The sequence below is a fragment of the Mandrillus leucophaeus genome, unplaced genomic scaffold (assembly GCF_000951045.1).
Source record: "Mandrillus leucophaeus isolate KB7577 unplaced genomic scaffold, Mleu.le_1.0 Scaffold759, whole genome shotgun sequence".
NCBI classification, from domain to species: Eukaryota; Metazoa; Chordata; class Mammalia; order Primates; family Cercopithecidae; genus Mandrillus; species Mandrillus leucophaeus.
This window is the reverse complement of record NW_012108241.1, coordinates 794128-806197: the sequence shown is the minus strand read 5'-3', so window position 1 is coordinate 806197 and position 12070 is coordinate 794128. Positions and strand designations below refer to the sequence as shown.

At 34.4% G+C, this 12070-nt stretch overlaps 1 protein-coding gene across 1 annotated transcript in view; it reads left to right on the top strand.

Annotated features, from left to right (window-relative positions):
• Positions 1–2956: 2956 nt before the first annotated feature.
• Positions 2957–12070, top strand: part of THSD7B (thrombospondin, type I, domain containing 7B) — a 649627-nt gene continuing 640513 nt past the window's right edge. Inside the window, exons 1-2 of the mRNA XM_011966357.1 lie at positions 2957–3017; positions 3728–4538. Coding sequence (XP_011821747.1) covers positions 2957–3017; positions 3728–4538 — 872 coding nt within the window. The remainder of the gene's footprint in view (positions 3018–3727; positions 4539–12070) is intronic.

The following is a 12070-nucleotide window of genomic DNA, read 5'->3' as shown; positions in this document are numbered from 1 at the left end:
ATGCATGTGTCTCACCTTACAAGAGCCACTATCCTAAATTTCCAGGCCAAGGAGTGGGGAGTAATTGTTTACATACTGCCTTTATTAACTGTTCTACTCATACTCAAAGGAATATTGACATATATAACATAATATTGAATTAACTCATATCCAAAATTAATATAGCTTAATATTCCTTTGGTTAACTTTTAGAGTTAATATTGGATATGAGTTAATTCAATGAGTTAATCCAATATTAACTCATATCCAAATAGGAGATCCTGGCTAAGCTAAGAAACATCTTCAATGATAGCAATTTTAATTACTTAATAGTTATACTTTGTTCTCCAATGATGTAGAAAAAATTTTGCTGTTTGATAAAATTCTGCATTTGATCTTAGCCAAAAGGCTAAGCAATTATTTGGTAAAATTCTGTAAAGAAAGAGGAGATGAAATCTAAGGGGGGAAGAATAATTTCTAAAGTTTAAAATAGTAATAATTGCAAATAACCAAAAAAGTGTTAGCTTATTTTAAAAGTGGAAAATTTATAATAAAAAAAAAATAAGAGAATATCATAGTCAAATACTTTGAAAGTAAAGACGAGTCATTTGGCAAGATATTCTAAATGAATTAAGTGTAATATTAACTTTTGAAGATTGATCAGAAATAGCTCAAGTTTTCTGATCTTACTTTCATTAATCCATGCAAAAAAAATCCTGAGTGGAAAATTGTGTGTGCTTAATACCTAAACAAATAGAGATGAACTGACAGTCAGTATTTAAAAATCCACAGTGCTGTACAAAAACAAAAACAAAAACAAATTCCTTTAACTTTATCCAATAACTGTTTTATATCGTTCAAGACTAACTTTAGATTTTAAAGTTTGCCGTGTTTGTATATATTTTGAAATATTCGCTTATTGAGTAACTGTGGGAATTTGGGGGCAACAATAAAAATTTTTATGAATAGTCTGACATGATAGACAATGAATAGAATACTTAAACTGAAACTTCTCTAGAACATTAGGACAGAGAAAGCCTCCCAGTCACTTTCAAGTAACAAGAAACATCTCAATCTGCAAAGTAAAAAATTGTGAGTAATCTAAGAACACATCACCAGAATTGCCGGTGGCTGATTAAGTCAGCCTGTGCTAAGATCACCATTTTCAATGCATGTTCTCTATACTGTGAGCAGTCTGTGCTGGGACAACAGGCTGGAGGAAGGTAGTGGGCAAACTCAGGGGCATTTTGGTAATGAAAGCTGACCTGCTCCAGTGAAACCTGTCCTGTTTCAGCAAGAGAAGTCTCTAGTATGTTTTCTATGTTTTTTCTCATGAAGTGGCGGAAGACATTGACACTGTAACCTAACACACTATTGCCAAGAATGCCAGGTGTATATGGCTAGAACAGGGATGTGAGGGAGAACTAAGATGACCAGGTGCATTAGAAGCACACCCTGGCCGGGCGCGGTGGCTCAAGCCTGTAATCCCAGCACTTTGGGAGGCCGAGACGGGCGGATCATGAGGTCAGGAGATCGAGACCATCCTGGCTAATACGGTGAAACCCTGTCTCTACTAAAAAATACAAAAAACTAGCCGGGCGAGGTGGCGGGTGCCTGTAGTCCCAGCTACTCGGGAGGCTGAGGCAGGAGAATGGCGTGAACCCGGGAGGAGGAGCTTGCAGTGAGCTAAGATCCAGTCACTGCACTCCAGCCTGGGTGACAGAGCAAGACTCTGTCTCAAAAAAAAAAAAAAAAAAAAAAAAAAAAAAAAAAAAAAAAAAAAGAAGCACACCCTTTTGTCCTGCTATAGTGACAGATCCTCATTTTAGTGTGTGGCCCCAAATGCAGATAACTTGCTTCTCTGGGGATGTATATGTTTCTTCCTAAATGCATGTGACTACGTACATGTCTACTATTTGTACAAATGTAGTGGATGCTAATGAAAATATTTTTCATGGAGTAATTAAACAGCATTTGGGGCAGCTGGTCAGATTCAGGGAAAGAGAGAGAGCTTGTGTATATTAATATGCCTCTTAGGGTCTGAAATGCCTTATGATCATCACAATCCTGATACAGGGACGAACTTACCTAGTTAAACTGATAAAACTTTTTTTAAAAAAATTTTTAAGTTATGGGATACATGTACTGAACATGCAAGTTTGTTACATAGGTATACATGCGCCATGGTGGTTTGCTGCACCTATCAACCTGTCATCTAGGTTTTAAGCCCTGCATGCATTAGGCCTTTGTCTTAATGCTCTCCCCACCCTTGCCCCCCACACCCCAACAGGCTCTGGTGTGTGATATTCCCCTCCCTGTGTCCATGTGTTCTCGTTGTTCAACTCCCACTTATGAGTGAGAACATGTGGTGTTTGATTTTCTATTCCTGTGTTTGTTTGCTGAAGGATGATGGTTTCCAGCTTCATCCATGTCCCTGCAAAGGACATGAACTCATTCTTTTTTATGGCTGCATAATATTCCATGGTGTGTATGTGCCACATTTTCTTTATCCAGCCTATAATTGATGGGCATTTGGGTGGGTTCTAAGTCTTTGCTATTGTAAATAGTGCTGCAATAAACATACGTGTGCATGTGTCTTTATAGTAGAATGATTTATAATCCTTTGGGTATATACCCATTACTGGGTTGAATGGTATTTCTGGTTCTAGATCCTTGAGGAATCACCACACTGTCTTTCACAATGGTTTGAACTAATTTACACTCCCACCAACAGGTTCAGATTACATATTTAAACAAATGAAAGGGAGGAAACTATTTTTTCATTGCTGTTGACACAAAATGTGATTACTTACTGTCCTTGTGAAAAGAGATATGATCAACTTTCTGGATAAGGCCTGCTGGTATGTCTGTAGATCAGATGCAAAAAATATGATAAACATGAATGGGCAGCTCCCTCATATGTCCATTTCTTGGACTCTTTCCTACACAAATGAATTAGTTAATTACAAGATCTGGCATGTTACAAGCTAATGTTGGAAACTTTACCTGGAGTCAGTACCTATCAGAAATCAAAATGGGTACACTTCAAGGATTCTAGGGGCAGAATTTCATCAGACAATTCAGTGCTGCTGCTTCTTTTACTACCTCATCTTTCCCCTGCACCCCATTGTCATTTTCATGCAATTCACTCTGCAAGTACTAACCAAAACTGAGGGCGATTATTTTGAAAATGAAAATAGGATACTTTGGCAACTTACAATGTTAAACATATCTCTTTTCTGAGCTTCTTAGAGTATGAGCTGAAGGACTGGAAATATGAAAAATTCTACTTTATTAAAATCCTGGCTTTAGGGCTTTTCTTTTAGCTGAAACGCCACCTCAGTGGAAAGTATTAATATTGAGTTAGATGTATAGGCTTTGGAACATAGTAGTTATAATGGTACAAATCATTTGTTAAATTTGTATTGTCTGCTTGACACATTATATCATTTATCTTCAGAACATTTCTACAAGTCAGTGCTTTTATTATCTTCTACCTTATATAGGTGAGGAACTTTCTAAGGCTTAGAAAGTTGAAATAATTCATCCAAGTTTACGTTACTGATGGAATGCTTATTTCAACAAGAGTGTCCACATTCTTCAACACTAAATTATATTGTGTCTGTTCCACCAAAATTCATAATTTTATACTGGTTGTGTTGGAAAGTGTGTTAATTGACTTCTACTTCTCTGTGAATTGCTGAATGTAATCTCTGAGTAATTAACATCCTTGGTTTTCTGCCTGTAGGTCCCTGGGGAAGGTGTACAGGAGACTGTGGTCCCGGAGGAGTCCAGAGTCGGGCAGTGTGGTGTTTTCATATTGAAGGGTGGACAAGTCACCTGTCTAACTGTGGTGAGAGCAACAGGCCTCCAAAGGAAAGAAGTTGTTTCCGAGTCTGTGACTGGCACAGTGACCTCTTTCAGTGGGAGGTTTCTGACTGGCACCGCTGTGTCCTCGTTCCTTACGCTCACGGCGAAGTCAAGCCTCGGACTGCAGAGTGTGTGACAGCTCAGCATGGACTGCAGCACCGGACGGTGCGCTGCATTCAGAAGTTGAACCGAACTATGGTTGCAAATGAAATATGCGAACACTTCGCCCCTCAGCCTCCTACAGAACAAGCTTGCCTCATTCCTTGTCCCCGGGATTGTGTGGTATCTGAGTTCCTACCATGGTCCAACTGTAGCGAGGGATGTGGGAAGAAATTGCAGCATAGAACTCGCGCGGTCATAGCTCCTCCTCTCTTTGGCGGTTTGCAGTGTCCAAATTTGACTGAGTCAAGAGCCTGTGAAGCTCCCACTTCCTGTCCTCTTGGGGAAGAGGAATATACATTTAGCCTTAAGGTTGGACCATGGAGTAAATGCAGACTGCCTCATCTTAAAGAAATTAATCCAAGTGGAAGAACTGTTCTGGATTTTAACTCTGATTCAAATGAGCGACTCACCTTTAAACATCAAAGTTACAAAGCACATCATCATTCGAAGTCTTGGGCAATAGAGATAGGTTATCAAACCCGGCAGGTTTGGTGTACAAGAAGTGATGGACAAAATGCTATGTTAAGGTAGGAGACCTTTGATGCTTGTATTTGCTTCACCTAAAATATTTTATTTTATACAATTTTATAAAGCTTCTTAGGGAAAATGGCAATCAGCTTTATAATTTGGGTTTTTAGAAGTTTCGTGTAAGAAATTTTTAATTTCACTGGGAAGTTTTCAAAATTGTATAGTTTAGACCAAGCTGTATTCTAGCATTCTTGTGTGATTAGTAGTGCAATTATATGTATAGGGTAAGTCACGTATTTCTACATTTTATCAAGACAGTAACCGGTATGAAAATAGATCTGCCATTATTACAGTAATAGAAGACTGAGGGGCTTCTCATAATGATAAAAAATCAAGTTCAGTTTCAAATTTGGGAAATGAATTATGTAAATATTTTTGTTTTTCAAAACATTTGTGCTTTAAAATTTTATTTTTGTTTTTGTTTACTTTTGTTTTCACTATTATCAACATTCTTTGACATCTGTGTTGTACATTTTTTATACTAGCAATAATACCAAAAAGTTGTTCCAAGAGTGCTTTCTTTGACATTATTTTGATAAACATGTTAACTTGTGCAAGCCGTAATTAGAATGACCTACTGTGGAAGACATAAACTATTAAAAGCAATAGCTTAGGTTGCAAATTTATGCTTGTTTTATTTTAAATTGTAGTCTAAAACATCATAACATAAACTCCTAGAAATATATTGAAAGTAATATTTGCTTAATTTCCCCCCAGAGACTCTTAAATGAAGCACTGGTGTATTACTAAGTTTCTTTCAAATTAAGGTACCTTTCAATAGTACTTAAATTACCAAACAACATAATGCTTGTCTTTAGAATTAATCATTCTCATCAGTTGCTGCCTTCTTGGGATCTACAGCCAGCCCGGAGATACCCCGAAGACTACCACTGTTGTTTATGAACAAAGTAATGTGATTTTTTTTTTGTCCATTTGACTTCCCAAATGAGTGTATTTTATCCTTAATGCTTCATTCTGATTTATGCCATATGAAATTGGCAAGTCCATTGAAGAATGATTTGCAGCTTTTTATTGACTACTTCTTTGAAGCCCAGATTAAGCAAATGATTCATGCAATTTGTTTGAATGTGTGTGGGATTGTGTAAATACATTGTTTTCTTAATACTCCATACTGTATTGCTGAAGTGAGCATTACATAGAATCTTTTCATTTTGTTTGCACACCTTTGCAATGTTTTTCTTTTTTAATAGACTATTTTCAGATCAATTTTTACATTTTCAAAAAAAATGAAAGTACTGAGAGTTCTTGTATACTCCCTCACTGTCTCCAATATATAGTTTTTACCTGTTATTAACATCTTGCATTTGTGTGATAGTTTTGTAAATAAGCATTTTATAGTTACATACACAAACATTGAGTGCATAACACAGTTCAAATTGTGTTCCCCTGCCTACATTTATGTATTGAAATTCTAACCTTGAGTGTAATGTTTTTAGGAGGCATGGGGCCTTTGGGAGTTAATTATGTCGTGATGATGCAGTTCTCATAGAAGGGATTAGTGTGCCATGAGAGCTTCCTCTCACTCTCTTTCTGCTATTTGAGGGTACAATGTGAAGTCAGCAGTCTGCAAGCCAGAAGAGAGACCCCACCAGAATGTGACTATGCTGGTGCCCTGGTCTCAGACTTCCAGCCTCTAGAACTATGAGAAATAGATTTCGGTTGTTTTTTAAGTCATCCAGCCTCTGGTACTTTGTTATAGCAGCTGAATTGACTAAGACTAACTGTTATAAAAATAAATACCATAATTTGGGAATTTAAATGAGAAATTTATTTCCACAGTTCTGGAGGCTGGAAAGTCCAAATTCAAGGTGTGTCTTCATTTAGTTCTTGATGAAGGTTGTCTTCTTGGCTTGCTGTGTCCTCACATGGTCGGAGAGAGAGAAAAAGGAGAGCACTCTGTGTCTCTTATTATAAGGGCACTAATCCCATCACAAGGGCTCCACTCTAATGACGTGATTACATTAGAAAGTTCCCGTGTTCAAAATGCAGGTTAGAGTTTCAACATTTGAATTTTGGAGGAACATAATTCAGTGTGCAGTAGGTACATTTGTTACAATTGATGATCTAATATTGATACATTACTATTAAAAACTATAGTTTACATTGGGATTCACCCTTTGTATTGTACATTCTATAGGTTTGACAAATGAATAATGACATGGATCCACCATTACAGTACTATACAGAATAGTTTTACTCCCCTAAATATCCCTTGTGCTCTATTTACTGATCCTTCCCTCTCTCCCTGAGAACCCCTGGCAACTACTGATCATTTTACTGACTGTCTCCTTAGTTTTGCCTTTTAAAAAAATGTAGTACAGTTAGAATTATATATGTAGCTTTTTCTGGTTGACTTATTTCACTTTGCAATATGCGTTTAAGTTTGCTCCATGTCCGTTTGTGACTTGGTAGCTTATTTCTTTTTATCACTGAATAATATTCCATTTTGTGGTACTATAGTTTGTTCATTCACCTATTGAAGTACATCTTGGTTGCTATCAAGTTTTGGCAATTTTGAGTAAAGCTTCTGTAAAAGTTTATGTGTGTATATTTTTGTGTGTGTGAACACAGGTTTTCAAATCACTTGGGTTAATATAAAGTAGTGCAATTACTGTATGGTATAGCAAGAGTATGTTTAGTTTTGTAAGAAACTACCTAGCTGTCTTCCAGAATGGTTGTGCCACTTTTCATTGCCACCAGCAATTAGTGGAAGTTCTGTTGTGTCACATCACCAGCATTTGTTGTCAGCATTTTGGAGTTTTGCCATTCGAATAGGTGTGTAATGGTATCTCGCTGTTTTAAATTGCAATTCCTTAATGACATGTGATGCTGAACATCTTTTCATACACTTGCTTGCCATCTGTATGTATTCTTTGATAAGGTGTCTATTCAGATGTTTTGTGTATTTTTTAATTTAAGGTTTTTTTTTTTTTTAGCAAACATTCTCTTATTGTTGAATTTTAAAAGTTATTTGCATATTTTGGATACCAGTCCTTTATCAGACATGTGTTTTGAAAATATTGTTGACAGTCTATGATTTGTGTTTTCATTTTCTTGACAGTATTGTTCACAGAGAAAATATTTTTAATTTTAATGAAGTCCAACTTCTCAATATTTTTTCAAGGATCATTTTTTTGGTGTTGTGTTTAAAAATATCACTAAACCCAAGGTCAACTAAGTTTTTCTCTTATACTTTCTTCTATGAGTTGCATAATTTTATTTATTATATTTAGGTCTGTGATTCATTTTGAGTTTTTTTGCTGAAAGGTATAGGGCCTATGTCTGCATTCTTTTTTAAAAAGGTTATTATATGTTCAGTTGTTCCAGCACCATTTATTGTAAAGAATATCTTTTCTCTATTGAGTTTCCTATGCTTTTTTGACAAAGATCAGTTGACTATGTTGGTATGAGTCTATGCCTTCAATTTTTATTCTATTTTACTATCTATTATTTGTTAGTAACACAGTGTTATGAGTAATGTAGTTTTATAGTAAATCATAAAGCAGAGAGGTGTCAGTCTTCCTAATTTTTTCTTCTTATATGTTGGCTTCTCTGAATCTTTTGCTTTTTCATATAAACTTTGGAACTACTTTTTGATATCCACAAAGTAACTTTCCAAGATTTTGACTGGGATTGCATATAATGTAAGATCAGTTTGGGAAGAACTAATATCTTGATAATACTGAGTCATCCTATTCTGGTACATAGGTTATCTCTCCATTTATTTAAATCTTGTTTATTTTGTCAGGGTCTTGGAGGATTTTTAAAAAAATATAACTTGTACATATTGTGTCAGATTTATATTAATTTAACTTTTTTGATGCTAACATAAATGTATTGTGTTTTTAATTTCATATTCCAATTGCGTATTACTGGTATAACAAGAAAGCAGTTAACTTTTTATATTAACCTTGGATCCTACAACTTTGTTATACTCACTTATTATTCAGAAATTTTCATTGCTGTAGTTGTTGACTTTTTGGGATTACCTACATGAATAAGCATGTCATCTGCAAATATCTATATCTATATCTATATCTATATATATGTATATATAGCTTTCTTTCCAATTTGAGTATGTTTTGTTTATTTTATTTTCTTGTCTTCATTAGCCAAGACTTCCACTGCAATGTTGTACAGGAGTGATGAGAAAGGATACTCTTTTTTTGTACTGTGAAAGAAATCTATGCTCTGTTAAGTGTTTTGTTAACTATAGGTTTTTTTGTAGGTGTTTTTGATCAAGTCAAGGAAGTTCCCCTTCATTCTTAGTTTTCTGAGAATTTTCCTTATAAACAAGCATTAGATTTTGTTAAATACTTTTTCTGCATCTACTGATATGATTATATGATTTTGTTCATTAGCCTATTTATGTTATGGATTACATTAACTGATTTTCAAATGTTGAACCAGCTTTGTATATGTGGAATAAATCCCACTTAGTTGCAACGTAAATTCCTTTTATATAGTGTTGGATTTGACTTGCTAGTATTTTATTGAGAATTATTTCATGTATGTTTATGAGAAATGTTGATCTTTATTGTCCTTACTTGTAATGTCTTTGTTGTGGTGTTAGGGTGATGCTGCCCTCATCGAATGAGTTGGAAAGTATTTTTGAAAATGTTTTCATTTTCTGAAAGAAATTGTTGAGAATTGGTATAATTTTTTCTTGACTGTTTGGTAGTGAACCGTCTGGAACTCTGGCTTTCTGATTTGGAAAGTTACTAAATACGGGTTTAATTTCTTTAACAGATTTAGGACTATTCATATCATTGATTTCTCTTTGTGGGTTTTGCTAGATTTTGTCTTTCAAGGAATTGGCTCATTTCATCTAGGTTATCAAATTTAGGGACATAGAGTTGTTCATAATATCCATTTTTCCTTTTAATAACTATGGGATTATTAATATTACCCTTCTTATGTTTCCAGTATTAATAATTTGTGTCCTCTCTCTTTTTTTCCTAACCTGGCTAGAGGTTTATTAATTTTATCAGTGCTTTCAAAAAACCAACTTTTGGTTTTGTTGATTTTTTTCTATTGATTTTTTTCTAATTTCATTGATTTTGATTCTGATTTTATTATTTCTTTTCTTCTGCTTACTTTAGATTTAATTGCTCTTCTTTTTCTAGTTTCCTAAGGTGGAAACTTAGGTTACTCATTTGAGATTTCTCTTGTTTACTATCAAATGCATTCAGTTTCCTCAAGCCCTTTCTCTTTGTTCCACAAATTTTGATAATTTGCATTATTTTCATGTAGTTCTAAATATTTTTACATTTCTCTTGAGATTTTCTTGATCCATGTGTTATTTAAGAATGTTTTGTTTAATCTTCATATATTTTGGGGTTCTCTATTTTGTTATTAATTTTAGTTTAATTCCATTGAGTCCTGGGAGCATATGTTGTATGATTTCTATTCTTTTATATTTGTTAAGATGTGTTTCATGGCCCAGAAATATGGCCTATCTTGAATATTTTATGTGAACTCAAGAAAAATGTGTGTACACTGCTGTAGTTGGATAAAATATTCTATAAATGTCAATTATATCCAGTTGATTGATGGTGCTGTTCAGTTCAACTATGTTCTTACTGATGTTATTCCTGATGGATCTGTCGATTACTAGAGAGGAGTGTTGAAGTCTCCAAAAACAATACAAAATTTGCCTATTTGCAGTTATAGCAGACTTCGCCTTATAGATTTTGACACTCTATTGTTAAATAATACATATTAATGATTGCTATATCTTATTGGAGAAATAATCTCTTTATTATTATGTAATGCCCACACCCCCTTAATCCCTGACAATTTTCTTTGATGTAAATTCTCCATTGTCTGGAATTATGATACATACTCCAACTTTTTTTGATTAATGCTAGCACAGTATATCTATGCTTACTGACAAAAAATGTATTCATCTGTCTTGTAGATGACATATAATTGGATGCTGTTTATTATCCAGTCTGAGAGTCTTTTAATTAGTGTATTTAGACCATTTATGCTTAAAGTAAGCATTAATACAATTGTATTAATATTTACTGAGGTCATTATTTTTCATTTATTGTCCTTGTTCTTTGCTCCTTTTTAATTTTAATTTATTATTTTTATTTAATTTTTAGCTTTTGTAGGTGCATAGTAGGTATATATATATTTATGGGTTACATGAGATTTTGATACTAGCATGCAGTGCATTGTAATCATATCAGGGTAAATGGAGTATTTATCACTGCAAGCATTTATCCTTTGTGTTATAAACAGTTCAATTATACTCTTTTAGCTATTTTAAAATGTACAATTAAATTATTTTTTACTATATCACTCTGTTTTGCTAGCAAATGCTAGGTTGTATTCATTCTTTCTAACTGTTACTGTGTACCCATTAATCATCTTCATTTCCCGCAGTCACCACTAATCTTCCCAGCCTCTGGAAACCAGCCTCTACTCTCTAGCTCCATGAGTTCAATTGTTTTAATTTTTTGTTGTCACAGATAAGTGAGAACATGCAGAGCTGGTCTTTCTGTGCCTGGCCATTTAACTTAATGACTTCCAGTTCCATCCATGTTGGTGCAAATGACAGGATCTCATTGTTTTTTATAACTGACTAGTACTCCATTGTGTATATGTACCACATTTTCTTTATTCATTCATTTGTTGATGGACACTTGGGTTGCTTCTAAATCTTGACTTTTGTGGACAGTGCTACAGTAAATGTAGGAGTGCAGCTATCTCTTTTATGTACTGATTTCCTTTCTTTTCTGTCTGTACATAGCAGTGGGATTGCTAGATAGTATGGTAGCTCTATTTTTAGTTTTTCGAGGAGCCTCTAAACTGTTCTCCATAGTGGTTGTACTATGTTCCAACCAACAGTGTACAGTGATTCCCTTTTCTCCACATCCTCGCCAGCATTTGTTATTGCTTGTCATTTGTATAAAACTCATTTTAACTGGGATGAGATGATATCTTATTTTAATTTTGATTTACTTTTCTCTGATGATCAGCAATGCTGAGTACCTTTTCATATGCCTGTTTGTCATTTCTGTGTATTCTTTTGAGAAATGTCTATTAAGATATTTTGCTTACTTTTAAATCATATTATTATATTTTTTTCCTTTTGAGTTGTTTGAGCTTCTTATGTAATCTGGTTATTAATCCCTTGTTAGACGGGTAGGTTGCAAAAATTTTCTTTTATCCTGTGGATTTTCTCATCAGTTTGTTGATTGTTTCCTTTGCTATACAGAGGCTGTTTAACTTGATGTGATATAATTTGTCCATTTTCTCTTTGATTGCCTGTGTTTATAGGGTATTACTCAAGAATCTTTGCCCATTTCAATGTGTTGAGTTTGCTCAGTGATTTTTTGCAATCATTTCATAGTTTGAGGTCTTGGGTTTAATTCTTTAATCCATTTTTATTTGTTTTTTTGTATGGTGAGACATAGGGGTCTAGTTTCATTCTTCTGCCTAGGGATATCCAGTTTTCCCAGCACAATTTATTGAAGAGACCATCCTTTCCTCAGTGTAT